Here is a 26,170-nt window from a genome sequence, read left to right on the forward strand (position 1 = left end):
GAGAGGCAGGAGGAGGAAAAACAAAGAGAAAAGTGTACCTAAACTCATTTAGTGAGATTACAGGCCATATTTGTTTTCTGTTTCATTTTGTGTTGCGTGTTTTTTTTTTTTTTTTTCCTTGTAATGATTTGGTTTGCTTTGCAAATTTTGTAAAAATAATTTCACACTAGCAGGGAAGTTGCAAGAACAATACAAACACTCCCTTATACTCTTCATCTCTATTTCCAAATTCTTAAAATTTACCCTATCATTTCTCTCATATATATATGTAATGTTTTTCTGAATCATTTGGAAGTAAATTGCAGACATGTTGCCACTTGACCCCTAAATAGTTCAGTGTGCATTGTTCATTATTTACTCATGTTTAGTTTATTGTCCCAATAATATCTTTTATTGCAAAAGAGAATATAAGTTTTGGTCAAAATTTCAATTCATGATTTCTCATTGTATTAAGTTTTCATGTCTCTTAAGTCTCCTCGTAAGTATTTTATTTGTTTGTTTGTCTTTTTATTTAGAGGTGAGGTCTCGCTATGCTGCCCTAGCTGAACTTGAATTCCTGGGCTCAAGTGATCCCCTTGCCCTAACCACCCAGGTAGCTGGAACTATGGGTGCGTGCCACCATACCCTAAATCTCCTTTAATCTATAATAGTTCCTCAGTCTGCCTTTGTCTTTCATAACTGATGTTTTTGAAAAGTACAAGTACAAGCTAGTTACAGTGGTCTCTGACTATCCACAGGGAATTGGTTTCAGGCCCCCCTGAGAATACTGGAATTCTTGGATATTCAAGTCCCTTATATCAAATGATATAGTATTTGCCTATAATCTATACACATCCTGCTGTATAATTTAAATCATGTCTAGATTACTTATAGTACCTAATACATAGTAAATGCTGTGTAAATAGTTATTAATCTGTATTGTTTAGGAAATAATGACAAGGAAAAAAAGTCTGTATAGGTTCAGTACAGATGCAGACATTGTAGGCCTAACTACATGGTACAAGTCAGCAATACCTTAACATTTTTGAAATTTTTTTTCCTGAATATTTTCAATGTGAGTCTGGTTGAATCCATGGATGTGGAACCCATGGATATAGAGAGCTGACTGTATTTTGTAAAGTGTCCCTCAGTTGGGATTTAGCTGATATTTTCTTATGGTTAGATTAAGGCTATGCAGTATTGTAGTAGTATCACAGAAGTAATGTTACATCATTCTTGGTACATCATATCAAGAGGCCTGTGATATCAATCTGTCTCATTACTGGTGATATTAACTTTGGTCACTTGATTAAAGTGGTTTCTGCCACTTGTGGGAACTTTCAGACCATGTACATACATTAAACTTTCACCTACTGGTTTCTAAAGTTCATTGATAATTTTTGACTGAATTACTACTATATTGTTTACCAAAAGGTAGCTTACTAACTCCACAACTTCTTCTAAATTTATTTAATGATGTTATCCTATACAGGAAGAGCTTTTCTTTCTCTTCCCTTTGTTTATTTATATCAGTATGGCCTCATGGATTTCTATTTTATTCAAGGATTATAATTGGTTACCATCATCATTTATTTTGACATTCAGTTGTCCCAAATTAGATCAGTGGAACTCTTCATTGTGTTCTTAATTTGTAATTGTTTCCAGATTTTTGGCAATGAGTATATGATCACTTTTTGTACTTAAGGGGAAAGAAAGCTACTCTTTTAAAATGTTAACTGATGAGTCATGTGCAAATTATTGCACAACATGGAAGCTCTTTTGGTAATATAATAAGATCTTCGGTATTAAAATGATTCGTAAGGCCACTTCAAACAATGAAATGCTATGATTCTAAAAACATGTTGGTTTACATTTTTCACATTAAAATATTTATAAATTTTTTATTTTGCAGCTTTAATAGTCCAGACATGACAATAGACCCTGAGTTTCGGCTATGGTTAAGCTCAAAATCATACAGTTCTTTTCCAATTCCTATTCTTAAAAAGGGTTTAAAGGTAAGAACAAAGTATAACAGATTTAATATTGACTGAGGAGCCCTGTTTGAATGTAAGTTATCTTCCATTCAGAACTCTGAGTTTAAAAGAGAGAGCTAATTATGATAAATTCTGAAATGCTAAATTTCTGCTTTATGCTCAGCCCCATACTGGGGATCAGGAAGAACACTAAAGTAGATTCCTACTTGCAAGGAATTCACAATTTATATGTTATTTTCTCAAACAAGGATGTTAGACCTCCAATTACTATAAAGCGAAATTTACAATTTGTGTTGCCTTCCTGCCCTTCACTTCTCTAGCATTTCTTATTTCTGCCCTCCTTAACCATTTTATCATTAATTCTCTAGAAAGGGTCTGACAGAAAGCAGGCTAAAACTGTTTACTAAAAAGTCCTTATTAAAGATTATCTGGGACTTCTCATATCCACTATTGAGGTTGAATAAATAGTAAGAAAGTCAATTCTGTTAGACCAGGGTCCAGTTGACCAACAGGCGGAGTTCTAATAGCAGAGAAAACTGACCGATGGCATAGGCAGAAGGGGATACCCAGACTCCCGAGCACATGCACACTACCAGCTTTCACAGAAGTGGGTGGGCATGGAGAAAGTCCGGTGGATGAGGCACTTTCTAGGTAGAGCCCCAATCCAGCCTAAGAAACTTGCTGCCACACTGCTTCCCAGATCTGCCCATCTCCTGTATGTACCTACCCAAACTGACAGTACTGAACCACTTCCCAACAACCCAGTTCCTGGGGCAGACAGAACAGGGACTGGAGAAACCCACAGCTCTTAGTCTGAGACTCGAAAGATTCCACTTATCTCCCAGAGACCAGCAGACCATGCTCTCAGACAGCCTGGTATCTTTGGTCAGGAGAGGGGGATTGGGGGGTGGAGGTAGGGGAATGAAGGGTGTCAGAGAGGAACAGAGATAGCGCTTCAGGGAATATTTCATCCTAAGTAGTCCATCGCTCCACTTCCACTTTAAGTCTCCATCAGCATTTCAAATGTGGCTATAATTAGTGCATACATAAAACTTTATGGGAGTTTTTCATATGCCATTATTTATACAGACAGAGATGATCATTTTCTTGATATATTAAAAGAGCACCTACAAATAAGTCAGAAAAACATTAACATTCCATACAAAATGGGCAAAGGACACAAAAGGTCAATAAACATATTTTAAAAATAAACGTTCAACCTCTAGCTATCAGAAAAATACAAATCAAAAATGGCATTCAATTGGCTAAGATTATAACTATGATATAGTTAGTGTTATTAAGGATATGATGAAATAACTACTCTCACATAATGCTGACAAGGTAATATCAGGGAGATATTAATCCAGAAAGGAAGGTAATTTCACAGTATATAGATAGTGTTTATAAATTTCATACAATTTGATCATGGCCCACTTCTAGGAAAAGGCCAAATAAATTATGATGCATTTGTGTGATAAAACAGTATGCTGTCACTAAAAATCAAAACTAACTCTCATTCTCTCTCTCTCTCTGCCCTCCTTCCACTCACTTTCCCCTTCAGATATAGTTCCTTAAGGGAGGGGACAGACTCCTACTTTTAGATATATGAGAATGAGTTCTTTAAAGAATCAATCATAGCAGTCGGGAAACAGTGCTCTATAAATATTTTCTCATTTCTGCACAATTAGGGCTTTCTAAGCAACAATTGCTGGCAACCTGAATTAAAGGATGTTTGAAAGGCAGACATGCCTTGGAAAATAGAGAATATCTCCTCTACTGTGCACAGAGCCATTTGCTCTCATTCTAAGGGTGACAGAGTCAGAGAAGCTTGTATTCTGCCTCCTGGAGCCACTTACCTTCTCAGGGTGATAAAACAGAGCATTTGCTTACACTCCAGGGGTTATAAAAACCTAGAGACTTCCTCTTTCCCGGAGAAGATCCGTTTACCTTCCAAAGCAAAAGTCTGTCTCTCTTTCTCTATCTCTGAGAAGAAGAGAGGCTGCTTTGCCAGTCATTCTGTAAGCTCCAACTCTCATAATTTGAGTCCCCCTCTTATGGTACAAATCCCACTATGCACACACAGGGCATGGGAATCTGATCCCTGATCCAGAAATCTCATGTTCACACACACACACACACACACAGCTCTATGCCATATATACATATATGCATACATTTATATGTCATATATAGAAATCCATACAACTTATGTGTGTGTGTGTGTTTATATATAAACTGTGCAAGGAGGGTAACATTTCAGACCCTTCACAATTTCAGACTTAACAGCCACACTCTCAAAAAAGCCCTGCAATTGATTCCCTCCCCACCTCACCCTCAGTCTCGCACCATTTCCATTATTCTAGTTAAGAAGTCAACCAAATGGACTTTCAATGCAACCAAAGAAATTTAGTAACATACCCAGTTAATTGTTCTCCTGATGGTTCAGTTAGTGCTGATGCTGCTGTTGATTCAATTCGTGTTGTTTCCCATGATTTGGGACCCCCTGTATCTGCTGCCTTGCAGAGGCCATGCAGCCTGCGTCCTGTTACAGCCTCATAACTGCCATTGACAAGTTTAGGCTCCCATAACTCTTCATTGTCAAAGTTCCTAAAATCCTAAGCCCTATGCTCTGAGCAAATAAGAGTGCTTTTAATCACAACATTATACTTCCCATTTCAAAATATGAATTGGAGCAATAGAAAATCTGGGACAATCCTTTTAGAGACGTTTTTACATGGCAAAAGAATAACACGAGATTTTGGATTTGCCAGTGAGTCTTGAAAATAGTTACATTCTTGCCCAGTTCTTTTACCAGTGTTGTAGAAAGACAAGTGCCCTATAGACCAGTGCCTGCATCTGTCCTCACATGCCATTTTACTCACATCTGTTTTCAAGATTGCCGTGGAATCTCCCCAGGGATTGAAAAGTAATTTACTTCAGACATTTGGATGTACTGGGAGTGGAGAGGTAACAGAAGAGATATTTGAAAATCCTGACTGTGGACAATGGTGGAAAAAACTTTTATTTAGCCTATGTTTTTTCAATGCTGTGATCAATGAAAGAAAAAGTTATGGAATATTGGGCTGGAATATTGCTTATAAATTTAATTCTTCAGACTTGGGGGTAAGTGTAGTCTCTTCAAAACAAACAACAAATAAATAACAATAAGATACAAATTGAGAGCCTACTATGTGCCTACACAAATACTAAGTGTTTTACATGGTGGTAAGAAAATGAACTCTATAACTAGAGAATAAGGGCTAACGTTTAGAAATATGGTCTTTAGGCCGGGCGCGGTGGCTCAAGCCTGTAATCCCAGCACTTTGAGAGGCCGAGGTGGGCAGATCACGAGGTCAGGAGATCGACACCATCCTAGCTAACACGGTGAAACCCCATCTCTACTAAAAATACAAAAAATTAGCCGGGTGTGGTGGTGGGCATCTGTAATCCCAGCTACCTGGGAGGCTGAGGCAGGAGAATGGTGGGAACCCGGGAGGCGGAGCTTGCAGTGAGCTGAGATTGCCCCACTGCACTCCAGCATGGGCAACAGAGCGAGACTCCACCTCAAAAAAAAAAAAAAAAGAAACACGGTCTTTGATGCCAGTTTTTCTGAATCAAATTGCAGCTCCACCACTTACAGCTGTACAAGTATGTAATCTATTGGGCAAACTAACCTCTCAGAGTCTTAGTTTCCTTGGCCAAAGAAAGCAAACTGGGGGAGACCAAATGTCAGTACTGACTCCAGAGGATCATTATATAATTATAGGCAAACTTGTTAATGTAAGTACAAAGCTCAATCAAAAGGCAAATAATATATTGGGGGAAATATTTGAACCATATATTAGACATGTCAGGCACATCGAAGAGTGCCTGACAGGCATAATTTACTATAAAAATGTTTGTTTGTTAGTATGACTTACTCATTTAAAGCAAGAGAGATTCCATTGACCCATTGTTTGGGGAAAAATTCAGCTCAATCGTCTTTCTTTACTATTCTCTATATAGAACCTTCTGTTTGTTCTTTATTGCAGGGTGTTTTCTTTATTGCTAAAATAAACACGTGGTAGCATCTGCTTAAATTTTTCCCAGGTTAACTTTCTTGCAATTGTCCTTCCAGCATACAACATTACACCCTTGATTACCCATTCATTTATATATTACAGCAATTTAAAAAAAAATTTTCTGAGGAAAATCTTGATTCTGCCTCTGGATATTTATAACCTAAACCCACTCTAGATAGGTAGCCTTCTTTGTCTTCTATATGTTTCTATTAGGCTTTTCAGTTTAGAAAAGAGGCTTTCATACTTACTGCAAGTTCAACTGCCTGTCAGACATAATACTTCTGTACCTAACCAGGAGCACAACATAAAACACTGCATTTTGGATATTTATTTAAAAGTATAAGCTCAAGCACCCTCTGTCAAGGCCTTATTCAAAGCTCAATCAAAAGGCAAATAATGTATTAGGGGGAAATGTTTGAACCATATATTAGACATGTTGGTGTCTACTGTAAATAATTGATATTTTTATTTAAATAAGAAAATGAATTCAAAGAAAAGAAAAGTCACCTTTAATAGAAACAGTATAATGTCTAAATTAACAAAGAAAAAAGGAAAATAAATAACAATTTGATCAAGATATCAAAATAAAAGGGAGAGAAAAAACAAAGCAAAATAAATCATAACATAAAGCAATATGGAAGGAATGTTATCAGTCATTCTATTGAGTGTAAATGGACTGCATTCTCTCAATAAAAGGCAAGACTATTAAATCGGGTTACAAAACAAAACCCAGGAATATGCAATTTATAAGAAAAAGTGAAATTAATGAAGAAATTTTGAAACTATCAAGAAAATAACAGAAGAAAGCAGAAATGGCAATATTAATATCAGTCAGAATGTAATGACTGAGAGTGCTATATTCTTCAGACAACAGCATATTGTAGCATATATATATACACATACATATATATACACAGGTATACATGTACATATATATGTATATATGTATATGCAATTATTGTGGGAAATTTCAAAAAACCACCATCAGGATTGTACGGCTCTAATAAACAAAAATAAGACAAAGAATAGAATAATATAGTCAACAAATTTGATTAACAGATGGATCAAGAGACTACCATCCCTCTAATAAAGAGTATATATTTTTTCAGGTATCCAAGGAACTGTTACACAACTCAATCACGAGCATGGCCACGAAGAAAAACCTTTAATGATTTTATGGGCCATATTATCTGAACACAATTTAATATAATAAAAATTCGACCCCTAAAAATCTTAACAACTTGGATATTAAGAAACATAACTCAGGCCGGGTGCGGTGGCTCAAGCCTGTAATCCCAGCACTTTGGGAGGCCGAGATGGGCGGATCACGAGGTCAGGAGATCGAGACCATCCTGGCTAACGCGTTGAAACCCCGTCTCTACTAAAAAAAAAATACAAAAAACTAGCCAGGCCATGTGGCAGGCGCCTGTAGTCCCAGCTACTCGGGAGACTTAGGCAGGAGAATGGCGTAAGCCCGGGAGGCGGAGCTTGCAGTGAGCTGAGATCTGGCCACTGCACTCCAATCTGGGCGACAGAGCCAGACTCCGTCTCAAAAAAAAAAAGAGAGAAAGGTAACTCTAGATAATCTTTTATCAAATAGGATATTAAAAGAAAAATCGGCCAGGATTGGTGGCTCACAACTGTAATCTCAGCACTTTGGGAGGGTAAGGTGGGTGGATCACCTGAGGTCAGGAGTTCAAGACCAGCCTGGTCAACATGATGAAACCCGCGCGGTGGCTCACGCCTGTAATCCCAGAGCTTTGGGAAGCCTAGGCGGTTGGATCACCTAAGGTCGGGAGTTCGAAACCAGCCTGACCAACATGGAGTAACCCCATCTCTACTAAAAATAAAAATTAGCCGGGCATGGTGGCACATGCCTGTAATCCCAGCTACTCAGGAGGCAGGAGAATTGCTTGAACCCAGGAGGTGGAGGTTGCAGTGAGCTGAGATCGCAGCACTGCACTCCAGCCTGGACGACAGAATGAAACTCCGTCTCAAAAACAAAAAACAAACAAACAAACAAAAACAGGGGAAATCACAGGCTGTGCAACATAGAAAGCCCCGTCTGGAAAAGAAAAGAAAAAAAAGCCAGGTGGCACGCCTGTACTCCCAGCCACTTGGGAGGCTGAGGCAGGAGGACCACTTGAGCCCAGGAGGTTGAGGCTGCAGTAAGCCGTGTTTGAGCCACTGCACTCCAGCCTGGGTGACAGAGCGACACCCTGTCTCAAAAAATAAAAATAAATAAAATTACAAATATCTCAAACACAATGGAAATGAGACAACTTCAGACCAAAAATTACATGACAGAACAAAAGCTATAGTTAGGAAAAAAAAAAAAGTTTGGCCTTAAATGTCTCCACTATTAACGAAAACATACGGGAAATAAATATCCATCTTAAGAAATTAGAAAACAAAAGAAAATAAAAGCTAATAAAGAAATTCTTTATACATTTTAAAATTGGATTTTTAAAATTCTTTTCATATATTTTTTAAAGCTTATAGCTATAAAAAATTGGATTTTGATAAGACATAAAATTTGAAAATCTAGATGAAGCCAATGATTTCCTAGAAAATACGAATTATCAAAATTGACTCAAAGAGAAACTGAAATTTTGGTTAGGCCAATTGCCACAAAAGACATTGCAAATGACACCAGAATGAGATGTTTTTACAGCTTAATTCACTCTGAACGTTAAGAAACAGATAGTATTAATATTATATATTCTAGACCTTAGTAAAAGATCACAATCTCCCCAGTTTATTTTATGAAACAACATAACATTAATATGAATACCTGATAAAGATATTAATAATATACATAAGAACTGTAGATTAATTTCACTCAGGACTTGAGATGTAAAGATTCTACATAAAACATAAGTTGATTTCAGCAATGAAACAAAAGAGTAATACACTGTAACCAAGTTGCTTTTATTCCACTAATGCAAGAATGACTCAGTAACTGGAAATTTATAATCCTAATTTATATGATCATCTCAATAGATGTAGAAGAGGCATTTGTTATGAATTTTGAGCCATTTCTAGTAAAAACCTAAAGTAATAGGATTAAAAGGAACCACTTAAATATGAAAATGACTATCTAAAAACAACAATGAATAGTATGCCACATAGTCAAACACTGCAATTGTTTCAAATAAAATCAAGAATTAGATAAGGATGCCCATTATCACCACTGTCATTCAACAGTGCCTTAGAATTTCTGTAAATGCAATGAGATAAAAAAATATAATAATTCATATTAACATTGTAAAAAGAGAAAAAGCTATATTTTTATTGATTATATAATTGTACATCTAGAAAACCTAAGATACTAGTAAAACAAAATCTAGTAATCAGAGAATTTCGTAAAGTAACTGGATAAAAATGTAAAGATGTAAAGATCAATAAAGCCTCCCTGGTAATAAACACCCAGGAATGGAAGTAGGCAAAACGTTACTTTCACAGTAGTGATGAAACTATTTAAATACTGAGGAGTAAATTTAACATGAAACGTATGGGTCCTAAATAAAGAATAGCATATATTAAAGAGAAAAGAGAGGCATAACATTTGTTGAGAGCTTAAAATATTTGGATTGCTGTATCCAAATTATTTAATTCCCACAACAACATTATGAGGCAAGAACACTAATTATCCTCATTTTACAGATGGGGATATAGAGGCACAGGCCACCTAAGAAACCTGCCCAAGTTACATAGGTAATAAGTGGAAGTCTGATTCCACGTTCATTTTTTAATCCTGCCTCCCCTAAATAAATGCATCAATGTTCTTTATGGGAAGACTTCCCATATCCTAACTATCAATTCTTCCAAAATTAATAATCAAATATACTGCAGTTCCAATTAAAATCCTATTAGAGAAGTTTTGGAATTAATAAAATTCATATGGAAGAACAGATGCTGAAGAATAAGCTAGAAATGTACAAAAAAGAAAAATCCTGAAGGGGTCTTCCTTCACCAGATATGAAAACATGATAAAAATCCACTATACTAAAATCAATATTATTTGGCAAAGAAGTAGACAATAAATCGGTGAGACATAGTTGAGAGTGCAGAAATCTAAGTTTTTATGAGATTTTAACATTTGACACAGGTAATATTTCAACTCAGGAAAAAGGAATTTGCAAAAAGTAAATGATACTGGCATGACTATCCATCTAGCTGGGAGAAAATTACTGGTTCCTTTATCTTATATTCTATAGAAAAATAAATTCCAGAATGGAATAAAATTTAAATGTATAACAATATAAATAACCAAAATAAATCAAGGAGATTACATGTACAATCTTGGAGTTGGGAACAAGTAACCCTAATTGAAAACCCAGAACCATAAAAGAAGAGATAGGCATATTTAATGACAAAAAAATTTATATGGCAAATGGTGGCAAAATAAAGTCAATGGACAAATGCCAGATTTAGGATAACGCAGATGACTGACAGAGAGTTAAAATCTGTGATATACAAAGAGCTCTTATCTATGAACAAGAAAAAGACAAACAAGCCAAAGGAAAAATAGGCGGTGTACAGAGAATTGTATTTAAATGACCAACGGACATAAGAAAAGATGTTCAAAATAACCAGTACTAGGTGAAATACAAATTAAACTAACAGCAAACGTGCCGCCCATGAGACTGGCAAAAATTAAATAAACCAACATTTCCTGTTAGTGGCAGGGATGAGAGAACAGTGACAAAGAAATCCCTTCACACACTGTTAGTGTAAATATGAATTGTTACAGCCACTGAACATCGATAACCGAAATATATTGTCCAATTGCGGCACAGTGTGTACGCTAAACTAGCATTTGTGGCGGGGAAAGACAGGAAAACAAAAAGAAAGGGGGAGAGGAGGGCCGGGCGCGGTGGCTCACGCCTGTAATCCCAGCACTTTGGGAGGCCGAGGCCGCCGGATCACAAGTTCAGGAGATCGAGACCATCCTGGCTAACACGGCGAAACCCCATCCGGGCGTGGTGGCGGCGCCTGTAGTCCCAGCTACTCGGGAGGCTGAGGCAGGAGAACCGCTTGAACCCGGGAGGTGGAGGTTGCAGTGAGCTGAGATCGCGCCACTGCACTCCAGCCTGGGCAACAGAGCGAGACTCCGTCAAGAAAGAAAAGAAAGAAGAGAGGAAGGGAGGGAGGAAGGGAGGAAGGAAGGGAGGAAGGGAGGAAGGGAGGAAAGGATGGAGGGAAGGAAGGAAGGGGGAGAGGAAAGGGAGGCGGAGATGAGAAATAGTTGAAGAGCACAAGGAGGATAGAAAGGAGAGAGAAGAGGTCAACCTATGTGCAAATAGAACATCTTTGTAAGAATACACAAGAATTCTGTCAATGGTGCCCTCAAGGGAGAGGATCTGATGGCTAAAGTCCGGAGTGGAGGAAATCTTACTTTATTACCTTTTTGTGCTTTTTGAATTCAGTACCACATGCCTACTTTGCCTATTCAAACAAATAACAGCAATTAAATAGCTCAATGCCTATTCAGCAATAACAAAAAAGAACTAGTGGATAAAAGTGAATGTCCCAGGGCAGGCAAGTGCCTCAGGCCTGTAATCTCAGCACTTTGGGAGGCCAAGGCAGAGGGATCGCTTGAGCTCAGGAGTTCAAGACCAGCCTGGGCAACATGGCGAAAGCCCGTCTCTACAAAAAAATACAAAAATTAGCCAGGCAGGGAGGCTGAGGAAAAAAGCTGAGGTGGGAGGTTCGCTTTAGCTGGAGAGGTCAAGGATGCAGTGAGCCAAGATCACACCACTGCACTCCAACCTCGGCAACAAAGTGAGACCCTGTCTTAAAAAAAAGGTCTCACTTTTTTTTAAGTCCCAATGTTTGTGTCTTACTATATATATATATATATACACATATATATACACACACACACACACTATTCTAGTAAATATAAATATTCTAGTAAGACAAATGAAATATATTTAATAAAATATATATATATTTAATAATATATATATATTTGTTATATATATATATATTTTTCTTCTTCTTCTTCTTCTTTTGAGACGGAGTCTCGCTCTGTCACCCAGGCTGGAGTGCAGTAGCATGATCTCAGCTGACTGTGACCCACTATGTCCTGGGTTCAAGTTATTCTCCTGCCTCAGCCTCCCAAGTAGCTAGGATTACAGGCACCCGCCACCACGCCCAGCTAATTTTTGTATTTTTAGTAGAGATGGGGTTTCACCATGTTGGTCAGGCTGGTCTCAAGCTCCTGACCTCAAATGATGTGCCTGCCTTGGCCTCCCAAAGTGCTGGGATTACAGTCTTGAGCCACTGTGCCTAGACTATTTCTATAAATTTTTTAAAAAGAGAATATATGTAGCTGTTTGAGAGTTGATTTTATGTTAAAAAGTCAGAGTGAGTAAGCTGGAAACACATATCGAAATAATAAAGACTCATGGGTTTTCTAAAGGTTGCCATTAAGGTATTGGAAAATTCCCTGAGAGGACAGCCCAGTATTTCATGGCAAGCACTGCGCTACCTGATTGGAGAAGTGATTTACGGTGGCCGGGTAATTGATAATTGGGACAAGCGATGCTTGAAGACCCTGCTCTACAAATTTTGTAATCCTGAAGTGCTGAAAGATGACTTCAGTTTCTCCAGTGATGGGGTAGGAAAAGAATTAATCTTCTTGCATTTCTCAATACTTTTAAAGTAAACATTGTTGCATTATTTAAAATACATATTTAAATGAATTTTGATGTTCATTTTTAAAGGTTTTTATTAGCTTTCAGTATTATAAAAGTAATTTACCCATGACTCTATTAAATATAACATTGTGCAGGGCAGTAAACAAAAAGAATGATTTAAAAATAATTCATGTCCTCTAAGAACCCAAAGTGTAAGATACAAAGCACAAGGGAGCTAACATTTATAAATCAATGATTCCATGCCAGTCACTTGATATATGTTTCTCATTTAATGCTCAAAATAACCATAGGGAATAGATGCTGTTGTCAGTTTACAGAAATCCCACATCTCTTGTTCTTTATCCCCTCTTCTCCCCCTCAGTTTCTATCCTCTATCCAAACCTTCACATTTGTGAAGCAGAAAACTCCATATTAGACACCAGCAACTGTGTGTGCCTGTCAAGTGGCTGCTAGCAGAGGAAAGAATCCTACAGACCTCTGACCTTAGACTGTGGAGGGTTGGACTTGACATAAACTTTGATGGGTGGGAATTTGGATAAGAGAGGTGAATGGAAGATGAAAAGGAAGATGACAGCTGTGGGTGATCATTGTGAGCTGGTATATCAAGAGAAAGAGAGGTCATATCCAGGTTGTCTGTCTGGGGTCTTGAGGATATGGATAGATAAAGAAAATAGTAAAAATATTTTAGGGAAATTCATTTGTAAGGCATCTATAGAATGGATAGCAATGATCTACATTGATAACCCTGAGTCAACAAGAAGGCATTAAATAATGTCCTTTATGCACTATTTGCTAAGGAAGAAAAATCTATGAGAGCTTTTTTTTTTTAAGATTTCCATCTAAACAAACAAACAAACAAACAACCGTCTTAAGGCCGGGTGTGGTGGCTCATGCCTGTAATCCCTGCACTTTGGGAAGCTGAGGCAGGTGGACCACTTGAAGCCAAGAGTTCGAGAGCAGCCTGGCCAACATGGTGAAACCCTCATCTCTACTAAAAATACAAAAATTAGCCAGGTGTGATGGTGTGCACCTGTAGTCCCAGCTACTCAAGAGTCTGAGGCCTGAGAATCACCTGAACCCGGGAGGTGGAGATTGCAGTGAGCCATGATCACACCACTGCATTCCATCCTGGGCAACAGAGCAAGATCCTGTCTGAAAAAAAAGAAAAAAAAACTGTTTCAAATAACATATTAGTTAAATTTAGGGTTCTCTGGCCAAGTGTGGTGGCTCATACCTATAATCCTAGCACTTTGGGAGGATGAGGAGAGTAGATCACTTGAAGTCAGGAGTTCGAAACCAGCCTGGCCAACATGGTGAGACCCCATCTATACTAAAAATACAAAAATTAGCCAGGCATGGTGGCTCACGCCTGTAATCCCAGCTACTCGGGAGGCTGAGGCATGAGAATCACTTGAATCTGGGAAGCAGAGGTTGAAGTGAACCGAGATCATGCCACTGCACTCCAGCCTGGGTGATAGAGTAAGACTCCATCTCAAAAAAAAAAAAAAAAAAAGTTTAAGGTTCTTTAAATTGCCCAAAGAATACAATGCGCATGGTTTCGTACACACTATTACATTAAGTATGCACTAAGAGAATAAGGTATACTGTAACATACAGTGTACAATTGCACTGGCAGGGTTATATTACATGACAGAAATGTATTCTGAAATTTATATTTCAACTGTTCAGTTGCTTTAAAACACTGGGAATTTTATGACAGTTTCAGCTTGCCAGCTCTTCCTGTTTTTTGTCATAATCTTGCTTCTTCTGCAGGTAATTTTTTTTATCAGTGACTGTTATTTGATTTTTCCCTCTGACCTTTATTAATTCTTCAACATTTTCCTTAATGATATCAAGAAAGCCACCATCACCCACTTTCCTGACCATATGAACAATGCATTTCTCTTTTTGGTCAGTGATCAGTTATTCTTAAGATCATTCTCACATTCCTTCTATAGGTTTTACAAAAGTAAAATGATTTGTTCAAGCCTTAATTGCATTCATTATCTATGGGTGGTCAGAATCATCCTCACCTTTAAAGTGTTTTTTTTTTTTCTTTCTCTCTTTTCCCAACAAGAAAGTTATACATGCATATCATATGCACATTACAATACAGTAGTCCCAGATGTTGCTTTTTACAGTGTCTAGAATATACAACATGCAATAAGAAAGCCTTCGGGATAAAATTTCATGGGAAAATATTGTCTTCAAGCATTACTGAAAGTAGATATCTTGTTCTGGCAAAAACTAACAAAGTGTTCAGAAGTAGCAGGATTGAAGAAAAAAGCTAACAAAATGGTTAAATTTTCAGATATGTCAACCAGTTCCAGGATCTGCAAGCATAAAGGACTACATACACATTATCCAGTCCTTACCTGATGATGACCCTCCCGAGGTCTTAGGAATACACCCAGAGGCCATCAGGAGCTGCTGGGAGACCCAAGGCGAAGAGTTTATTGAAAATCTGATTGCCATGCAACCAAAAACTACCACTGCCAACCTCATGATCAGGTAAGAACTCGCTAAGAAAAACTGTTGGTCAAAAATTATCAGGCTGGGTCTGGCAGCCCACGCCTGTAATCCCAGCACCTTGGGAGGCTGAGGTGGAAAGATTGCTCATCTATCTAATGAGATTTCAACCTAAAATCATAAATCAGTTTCTCAATTATCTCTTTTAATTGGGGTCGCAAGACTGACCCTAATCTAACACAAGGTATTACGAGGCCCAATTCTCTTAAACATTACAAATATTTAAGATGCCAACATATTATAAGAAAATGCTTTTAATAAACATACTAGGTATGTTTATTAATGTCCCTTGGTCACTTTGAGAGGCTATAATTATCCCAATCTTGCTGCCTTTGCTTATTAGAGACTTGTCTGTGGGACTTAATTCAAAAATCTATCATATTCAATGTAATTTCCTTAGTGGTAGCAAATCTTTGCCCTCTGAAGGTAAGTTTGATTTTTGACACCTTTTGACCTTTTGAATTATTTGAAGCCACCTGGATTGAATCCTATGGAGAAAATCAACTTTAAAGTCAAAACAGTGTGATGACAAAGTAAGGAGCCATGTGACCTCAGGTGTTCTGTAAACTGGTACCGAAGCAGCACTGTTGGACTACATACTTCGTGGCAGCTTTAAGGTTATTGCTTATCTTGAAGGATGACATTCATTTGACTGTGAAACCTGGAGTGTTTGTTAAAAAAATTAGTCCTGGCCGGGCACGGTAGCTCACACCTGTAATGCCAGCATTTTGCGAGGCCAAGACAGGTGGATCATGAGGTCAGGAGTTCAAGATAAGCCTGGCCAAGATGGTGAAACCCCGTCTCTACTAAAAATACAAAAAATTAGCCAGGGTGGTGGTGGGCGCCTGTAATCCCAGCTACTCGGGGGCTGAGGCACAGAATTGCTTGAACCCGGGAGGCGGAGTTTGCTGTGAGCCGAGATTGCACCACTGCACTCCAGCTGGGGCGACAGAGCAAAACTCTGTCTCAAAAGAAAAGAAAAAAAAAAAGAAAAATCAGTCCCTGCTAGTAAACAGAGCAACAGAGAGAGGGAACTCAAAAGAGATGTGCCCCATTTCCTACTCATCCACTAACTAAGGAGGTCCTCCCACTTCCCTGGGCCCTGGTTTCATCATCTTTAAAAGGATTCCAAAGAGCTCTTCCAGCTCTAGTGTTTAGTGGTTTTGTGTAGTATTGCAGCCTCACCTAGGCCTGGACACACACTCCCCCTGTCACCACCCATGGACTGTGTGATTAAGAAGCCCTTCATGTCAACACAGGAATGGGGCAAGCAGTGGAATCCTCCATGCAGCTGCTTCAGCATGCTCTGTTTAGTTGCCTCCTCTTTTTCATTGTCTTGCAGATGCATTCAGATGATTATTTTACAAAGAAATCCTAAAAAAGCTTTTATAATACATATTTCCTTGCAAATGTCTAAAATACATTGGACAGTTTCACGTCTGTAAAATTCATGGTCTCTGTAACTATACCATAGTATAGCTTCGCGGTTCTGTGAAGATACGTTTATCTTCAGATGGAATTTAAGCAGAGGGCCCTCTAACATTAGATAGATCTGTAGCTTGTTATTCTCTTGATTTCTTTTATTTTCCTTTTCTTTTTTTTTTTTTTTTTTTTTTTTTTTGAGATAGAGTCTTGCTCTGTCACGCAGGCTGGAGTGCAGTGGCACGACCTCGGCTCATTGCAACCTCCGCCTCCTGGGTTCAAGTGATTCTTACGCCTCAGCATCCCGAGTAGCTCGGACTACAGGTGGCCACCATGCCTGGCTAATTTTTGTATTTTTAGTACAGACAGGGTTTTACCATGTTGGCCAGGCTGGTCTCAAACTCCTGACCTCAAGTGATCTGCCTGCCTCGGCCTCCCAAAATGCAGGTATTACAGGCATGAGCCACTGCGCCCGGCCAATTTTTTATTTTTTTAATTGACATAATAATTGTACATATTTCTGGGGTACATAGTGATGTTTCAATACATACAATGTATAGTGATCAGATCAGGGCGATTCACATGTCCATCATCTCAAACATTTATCCTTTGTGTTGGGAACTTTCAGTATCCTCTCTTCTAGCTAGTTGAAGATGTATAATCTATTTTTGTTAACTATAGTCATCCTACAGTGGTTTAGAACACTAAACTTATCCCTCCTGTCTACCAGTAATCTTGAATCCTTTAACAAATCTCTCCCCATCTCCCCCTTCCTGTTCTGTGTCTCATTCTTTTCTTGGTTTCTTTTGCAGACCTGAGCAGAGTAAGGATGAACTGGTGATGGAAATTCTATCCGACTTGCTAAAGCGGCTGCCACTGACAGTGGAGAAAGAAGAAAGTGCTGTTGGAACTCCAAGCACATTGAAGAGCATGATGTCAAGCTCCATTTGGGAGTCTCTTTCTAAAAATCTCAAAGGTGAGCATGAGACAAGAGTAAGGCATCAGGAGTAAGGTAAACTTACTCTGGCATCAGGAGTAAGGTAAAGATAGGACAAAAATTCCATAGAAATGAAAAGACTGAGATAAGATGGAAAATTCAGTCTCTGCCTCCTCTCTCCAAGTTGAAAAACAGAGAGCACAGAAGAAAATCATGCTTTAGTTTGGGGGTGGGTAGCGTGTGGCACTGAAATCAAAAGTGAAGAAATAATAAGTGTAGCAAACCAGAAAGCAGCAACTCTGCTTGGGAGATTCTCAAGAGCTCTTAGGTGCCTGGTCTCTCTGCCTATCTGCCTTCTGGAACAGCAGAGGTTTAGATGGACCTTCTGCTGAAAGACCACTTGACTCAGAAGCTAGGGGGAATCAGGGCAGGCCCAGGAAGACAGAGGAAGCCTCGTTGCCCAGAGATGGCTCCAAACCCAGCTCTAAGGGGCTAAATTGCTGGACTATGATAATTTTCCCAGTTAAATTTTAATACCGATATTTTATCCCTTTGCAGAAGTTTATTTGGGAACCAAATATTGAGCAATAGTCTATCAAAACAGTATTATTGTTGAGTCTCAATCAAAGGTCGGCAAATTAGGACTCACAGGCCAAGTCCAGCCCAGCATTTGTTTTTGTGAACTAAAATGGCTTTTGTATTTTTTTTAATGGTTGAAAAAAATCAAAAGAAGAAATATAGTTTGTGACACATAAATGTTATGTGAAATTCAAATTTGAGTGCCCATAAATAAAACGTATTGGAACACAGCCACACTTACTCGTGACATATTGTCTATGCATCCACACGTAGTAGATAGTGTGTCTATACCAGTATATAGTGTGGCCTCACTCACACCGCAAGGGGAGAGTCGAGTAGCTTTCAGAGGTGATGTGGTCCCCATACCCTAAAATGTTTGCTATCTGACCTTCTACAGAAAACGTTTATCAACCCCTGGTCAAGATACATGAAATTCCCTTAACTTTCAAAGCCTAAGTCTCTCCATGTAAAGCCTCTTTTTAATCTATAAAATATCAAAATTTTATCTCTTTTTAAAAATCCAGATCACGACCGCCTTATCCATTGTGTCTTACTAACCTTTTTGAAGCAAGAAATTAAACGATTTGATAAGTTATTATTTGTCATACATAAATCCTTAAAAGATCTCCAACTTGCTATAAAAGGAGAGATCATCCTCACCCAAGAATTGGAGGAAATACTTAACTCTTTTCTTAGTATGAGAGTGCCTAAATTGTGGCAGGTAAGCAATTATTATTATTTCCTATTTTCTTGCTTGCTTGAAATAAATTTCCAAGCTCAAGGGAATGGTGAAGTTAAATGGTGCATCTGTGTGATGAAATATGTAACTCTTAAAAGATGCTGACATACTTTTTCATATTTTCACATCTCTGAAGTTGGAATGCCTCTTAACAGTCATCGTTAGCCACAGGCGGCACCGTCATGTAGTTCTCATTCTCTGTGTGTGTGAACTATGTATCATGGCAGTTCATGTCGAAGTAGATGTACTCTTGGTATTACTATAAGTGTTAGGTTTCATTGCTTTTAAAATAGAAACAAAGCTGAACAAAATGATGAAGAAATTACTGGGTCGTGGTCTTAAACAGAAGACCAAATTGTAAAAACACAAAATTTATTAGACCAGAAATTATAAGCCATAGAAGATCTGGCTGCACAGAGTAGGAAATTAACAAGCTTCATGTTGGACACAAACACTATTTCTCCAGAAATGAACTTCTCCCCTCAGGATTAGCAATGGCCTTTTCCAGAACCCTGAATCCTATACCAGATTAAAAACCTATGTAGACATGTGAAAAGATGTTCAACATCATTTGCTTTTGGGGAAATGCAAATCAAAGCCGCAATGAGATACGACTTCACACTTACTAAGATGGAGATAATTAAAAATACACAAAAACAAGCATTGGGAGAAATTGGAACCCTCATGCATCACTCATGGGAATGAAAAATGGTGCATCTACTTTGGAAATAGTCCAGTAGTTCCTCAAAAAGTTAAACAGATTTACCATTTAGCCCAGCAATTTCACTCCTAGGAATATACTCAAGAGAAATTAAAATATAAATCCAGGTCGGGCATGGGACCTCATGCTTGTAATCCCAGCACTCTGGAAGGCCAAGGTGGTGGATCACCTGAGGTCAGGAGTTCGAGACCAGCCTGGCCAACATGGTGAAACCCATCTCTACTAAAAATAATAATAATAATAATAAATGGCCAGGCATGGTGGTGGGTGCCTGTAATCTCAGCTACTTGTGAGGCTAAGGGAGGAGAATTGCTTGAACCCAGAAGGCAGAGGTTGGAGTGAACCAAGATCATGCCATTGCACTCCAGCCTGGACAACAGAGGGAGACTCCATCTCAAAAAATAAATAAATAAATAAATTAAGCCCACACAAAAACTTGCACATGAATGTTCATGGCAGCATTATTTATAATACCCAAAAGGTGAAAACAATTCAAATGTCCATTGTCTGATGAATGGATAAAATATGATATGTCACTGTAATGAAATATTATTCAGCCAGCAAAACGAATGAAGTACTGACACAGGCTACCATATGGATAAACCTTGAAAACAGTAGTTCTTCTGTGCTAAGTGTAAGAAGACCATCACAAAAGACCATATGTTATATGATTTCATTTACAGGAAATGTCCAGAATAGACAAATCCATAGTGACAGAAAGTAGATTATTGGTTGCCTCAGTTTGCGGGTGACAGAGAATTGGAGAATGGATGCTGAGAAGGTTTTCTTTTGGAGTCATGAAAACGTTCTACAATTGACTACAGTGGTAGTTGCACAACTCAGTGACTATACGAAAAACCATTAACTTGTACACTGTTGTACCCTTTAAATAAGTAAGTTGTATGGCATATGAGTTACATCTCAATGAAGTTATTTAAAAACCTATGAGAAAACATGAAGACAGACAAGAGGAAACAATAACAATTATAATTCCTTAAAACTGAATATAAGCTGTGATGAAAAATTGAGATGTAGAGACACATCCAAAATCATAGGACTTCAGAGCTTAAAAGGCTCTTAGGGAATCCCCACTCCAATGACCTTATTTTACAGATATGGAAACTAAAAAGCAGAGAGGCCTTATTACCTTCTTAGCAAGCCCCGTGGTGAAACAGCTAGGACTCTACAAGTGCAAAGTAAGGCTGAAAGAACACGGCTGAGTTTGTACACTCTAAGTACAGTCACATGTGGCTGAGACCACTGCTCACTTGACAGAGTGACAAGAGGTAAGATGAGTCAGGTAGAAATGTCCAGCTTGGGCAAATGGGTAGGAACTAGTGCATTCAGAGACAGGGTGAGCAGAAAGATGTGCTGTGTGAGGAAAAGATGAATAAATCCTATTTTGGACATGGAAAGTGTGAGGAGCTAGAGGGGCTCTCAAGTGGAGCTATTGAAAAGCAACGGGACTGATCTTAGTTATTTCTTGCCTTCTGCTAGCTTTTGAATGTGTTTGCTCTTGCTTCTCTAGTTCTTTTAATTGTGATGTTAGGGTGCCAATTTTAGATCTTTCCTGCTTTCTCTTGTGGACATTTGGTGCTATAAATTTCCCTCTACACACTGCTTTAAATGTGTCCCAGAGATTCTGGTATGTTGTGTCTTTGTTCTCGTTGGTTTCGAAGAACATCTTTATTTCTGCCTTCATTTCGTTATGTACCCAGTAGTCATTCAGGAGCAGGCTGTTCAGTTTCCATGTAGTTGAGCTGTTTTGAGTGAGTTTCTTAATCCTGAGTTCTAGTTTGATTGCATTGTGGTCTGAGCGACAGTTTGTTATAATTTCTATTCTTTTACATTTGCTGAGGAGTGCTTTACTTCCAACTATGTGGTCAATTTTGGAATAAGTGTGATGTGGTGCCAAGAAGAATGTATATTCTGTTGATTTGGGGTGGAGAGTTCTGTAGATGTCTATTAGGTCCGCTTGGTGCAGCGCTGAGGTCAACTCCTGGGTATCCTTGTTAACTTTCTGTCTCGTTGATCTGTCTAATGTTGACAGTGGATTGTTAAAGTCTCCCATTACTATTGTGTGGGAACTAAGATCAGAGCAGAACTGAAGGAGATAGAGACACAAAAAAACCCTTCAAAAAATCAATGAATCCAGGAGCTGGTTTTTTGAAAAGATCAACAAAATCGATAGCCTACTAGCAAGACTAATAAAGAAGAAAAGAGAGAAGAATCAAATACACGCAATAAAAAATAATAAACGGGACATCACCACTGATCCCACAGAAATACAAACTACCATCAGAGAATACTATAAACACCTCTATGCAAATAAACTAGAAAATCTAGAAGAAGTGGATACATTCCTGGACACATATACCCTCCCAAGACTAAACCAAGAAGAAGTTGAATCCCTAAATAGACCAATAACTGGTTCTGAAATTGAGTCAATAATTAATAGCCTTCCAACCAAAAAAAGTCCAGGACCAGACAGATTCACAGCCGAATCCTACCAGAGGTACAAAGAGGAGCTGATACCATTCCTTCTGAAACTATTCCCATCAATAGAAAAAGAGGGAATGCTCCCTAATTCATTTTATGAGGCCAAAATCATCCTAGTACTGAAGCCTGGCAGAGACACAACGAAAAAAGAGAATTTTAGACCAATATCCCTGATGAACATCGATGCAAAAATCCTCAGTAAAATACTGGCAAACCAAATCCAGTAGCACATCAAAAAGCTTACCTACCATGATCAAGTTGGCTTCATCCCTGGGATGCAAGACTGGTTCAACATACACAAATCAATAAATGTAATCCATCATGTAAACAGAACCAAAGACAAAAACCACATGATTATCTCAATAGATGCAGAAAAGTCCTTCAACAAAATTCAACAGCCCTTCATGCTAAAAACTTTCAATAAATTCAGTATTGATGGAATGTATCTCAAAATCATAAGACCTATTTATGACAAACCCACAGCAAATATCATACTGAATGGGCAAAAAACTGGAAGCATTCGCTTTGAAAACTGGCACAAGACAGGGATGCCCTCTCTCACCACTCCTATTCAACATAGTCTTGGAAGTTCTGGCCAGGGCAATCAAGCAAGAGAAAGAAATAAAGGGTATTCAGTTAGGAAAAGAGCAAGTCAAATTGTCCCTGTTTGCAGATGACACAATTGTATATTTAGAAAACCCCATCATCTCAGCCCAAAATTTTCTTAAGCTCGTAAGCAACTTCAGCAAAGTCTCAGGATACAAAATCAATGTGCAAAAATCGCAAGCATTCTTATACACCAGCAACAGACAAACAGAGAGCCAAATCATGAGTGAACTCCCATTCACAATTGCTTCAAAGAGAATAAAATACCTAGGAATCCAACTTACAAGGGATGTGAAGGACCTCTTCAAGGAGAACTACAAACCACTGCTCAATGAAAAGAGGACACAAATGGAAAAACATTCCATGCTCATCGATAGAAAGAATCAATATTGTGAAAATGGCCATACTGCCCAAGGTAATTTATAGATTCAATGCCATCCCCAGCAAGCTACCAGTGACTTTCTTCACAGAATTGGAAAAAACTACTTCAAAGTTCATATGGAACCAAAAAAGAACCTGCATTGCCAAGAGAATCCTAAGCCAAAAGAACAAAGCTGGAAGCATCATGCTACCTAACTTCAAAGTATACTACAAGGCTACAGTAACCAAAACAGCATGGTACGGGAACCAAAACAGAGATATAGACCAATGGAACAGAATAGAGACCCCAGAAGTAATACCACACATCCACAACCATCTGATCTTTGACAAACCTGACAAAAACAAGAAATGGGGAAAGGATTCCGTATTTAATAAATGGTGCTGGGAAAACTGGCTAGCCATATATAGAAAGCTGAAACTGGATCCCTTCCTTACACCTTACACATTAATAAAAATTAATTCAAGATGGATTAAAGACTTAAATGTTAGACCTAAAACCGTAAAAACCCTAGAAGAAAACCTAGGCAATACCATTCAGAACATAGGCATGGGCAAGGACTTCATGACTAAAACACCAAACGCAATGGCAACAAAACCCAAAATTGACAAATGGGATCTAATTAAACTAAAGAGCTTCTGCACAGCAAAAGAAACTACCATCAGAATGAACAGGCAACCTACAGAATGGGAGAAAATTTTTGCAATCTACCCATCTGACAAAGGGCTAATATCCAGAATCTACAAAGAACTCAAACAAATTTACAAGAAAAAAACAAACAACCCCATCAAACAGTGGACAAAGGATATGAACAGACGCTTCTCAAAAGAAGACATTTATGCAGCCAACAGACACATGAAAAAATGCTCATCATCACTGGCCATCAGAGAAATGCAAATCAAAACCACAATGAGATACCATCTCACACCAGTTAGAATGGCAATCATTAAAAAGTCAGGAAACAGCAGGTGCTGGAGAGGATGTGGAGAAATAGGAACACTTTTACACTGTTGGTGGGACTGTAAACTAGTTCAACCATTGTGGACGACAGTGTGGCGATTCCTCAAGGATCTAGAACTAGAAATACCATATGACCCAGCCATCCCATTACTGGGCATATACCCAAAGGATTATAAAGCATGCTGCTGTAATACAAAGACACATGCACACATATGTTTATTGTGGCACTATTCACAATAGCAAAGTCTTGGAACCAACCCAAATGTCCATCAGTGATAGACTGAATTAGAAAATGTGGCACGTATTCACCATGGAATACTATGCAGCCATAAAAAAAGGATGAGTTCATGTCCTTTGTAGAGACATGGATGAAGCTGGAAACCATCATTCTGAGCAAACTATTGCAAGGACAGAAAACCAAACACCGCATGTTCTCACTCATAGGCAGGAATTGAGCAATGAGAACACTTGGACACAGGATGGGGAACATCACACACTGTGGCCTGTCGTGGGGTGGGGGGAGGGAGGAGGGATAGCATTAGGAAACATAACTAATGTAAATGACGAGTTAACGGGTGTAGCACACCAACATGGCACATGTATACATATGTAACAAACCTGCACGTTGTGCACATGTACCCTAGAACTTAAAGTATAATAATAAATAAATAAATAAATAAATAAGAAAAGCAATGGGACAAGAGCATGGGCTGCAAAGCAAGCGCTTGGTGTCGCCAACCTAGACAGAGCCATGGATTCAATCTGGGAGAGGGAATATAAAGTAGCAAAAGAAGAGGGCTGAAAGGATTCCAGGCAACACCAGCCTGGAGGGAGGGAAGAAGAGGTGCCAATGAATGAGACCTAAAAAGAAGTAGTTGGAGAATTCAAGAGAAAGCCAGGATGGAGTCTAGTCACAGAAGCCTAGGGGAGAGAGCAGGAGGAAGCAATGAGGTCCGTCAAAAGCTGCAGAGGATACAGTGCGGGGAGTGAGGCTTGAATATGGAAAATAGAAGGTTGCTTGTGATTTCTAATGAAGACTCCAGAAGAGGGGACAGTAAACAAAAGGAGAAATAGGCTAGAGGGCTGCAAAGGTCTCCTCCTCCCCACTTGCAACAAACAGGTAGGATTGAGTGTTGGGTGGTTTGTGTAGTTAAGATGGAAGGGAGCATTAATAAACAGCGCTAGAGAATGGAAAGCTGAATCCACAAGGGTAAGGGCAGAGGCAGCTAGGCTCAGAACTGGAAGGCAAAGGTAGGTAAGGGAGTAGACAGTGGGTGGGATTTATAGAACTTTGTGTAGGGGAAGGCCAGGAAGCTGAAATTGCTCATACCTAATAGCATGTGAAGGTAATCTCCCCAGAGAGGAGGAAAGAAGGTGAGAAAATGAAAAGATTTGAGAAGAGTGATAAAAGCCTTCAGCCAGGATGGAAGCTTCCAAGCGTTTTATCCAAAACACGGTTAAGATAATGTTGTTTTGCCCTGGTAATAAGGTTTAGATTTTTCATTATGTGCTTTCAGTTGGAAAATGACATTCTCCTGCCAAGTTATTTCTGCCTGGCACTTGAGTCTATTACCAAGGTTTGCAGAAATGTTCCTAATGACCCCAAAGACAAGGAAACAAAATGATGTGACTGTCTTTACATCCCAACAGAAACACGCCTACAGATCATGTAAGCCACTGAGTTCCTGGATTGATGATCTCATCCAGCGACTGAATTTCTTCAATACTTGGGCCAAAGTGGCTTATACTGCAATACAGCGTCGGTATGGATGAAAGCTGCTTTACATTTCTTCCTCATTTTTGCCTAAAGCCCAAAGGTTTATGACATCATTTCCCATGCCTGGTCTCCTTGGGTTGTCACAGTTACATGTGAATTAAGCAAGGGCAGGATTCTTCTGTTTGAGCTGAGAAAGTGGGGACCTAATAATGTTGAGTCTTGAGTAAACTTCCTCCACTCCAAGAGACAGAGTTATGACTACAACATAGTACATTTCTCTTTCCTAAGAAATGCACAAGGTGAAATGTGAAAGGAAATAATTAGTTGCATGTAATTTTTTTTTTTTTTTTTTTTGAGACAAGAGTCTCGCTCTATCACCC

At 38.7% G+C, this 26,170-nt stretch overlaps 1 protein-coding gene across 1 annotated transcript in view; it reads left to right on the forward strand.

Moving 5' to 3' along the window:
- The window catches only part of DNAH14 (dynein axonemal heavy chain 14), a 628,991-nt gene that overhangs the window by 592,625 nt on the left and 10,196 nt on the right, over nucleotides 1-26,170 (forward strand). The window contains exons 65-71 of the mRNA XM_031935270.1: nucleotides 1,892-1,994; nucleotides 4,869-5,096; nucleotides 12,465-12,662; nucleotides 15,014-15,213; nucleotides 17,466-17,629; nucleotides 18,694-18,890; nucleotides 25,724-25,836. Of these exons, the coding sequence (XP_031791130.1) occupies nucleotides 1,892-1,994; nucleotides 4,869-5,096; nucleotides 12,465-12,662; nucleotides 15,014-15,213; nucleotides 17,466-17,629; nucleotides 18,694-18,890; nucleotides 25,724-25,836 (1,203 nt within the window). The remainder of the gene's footprint in view (nucleotides 1-1,891; nucleotides 1,995-4,868; nucleotides 5,097-12,464; nucleotides 12,663-15,013; nucleotides 15,214-17,465; nucleotides 17,630-18,693; nucleotides 18,891-25,723; nucleotides 25,837-26,170) is intronic.

This window comes from Piliocolobus tephrosceles, chromosome 1 (assembly GCF_002776525.5).
Source record: "Piliocolobus tephrosceles isolate RC106 chromosome 1, ASM277652v3, whole genome shotgun sequence".
NCBI classification, from domain to species: domain Eukaryota; kingdom Metazoa; phylum Chordata; class Mammalia; order Primates; family Cercopithecidae; genus Piliocolobus; species Piliocolobus tephrosceles.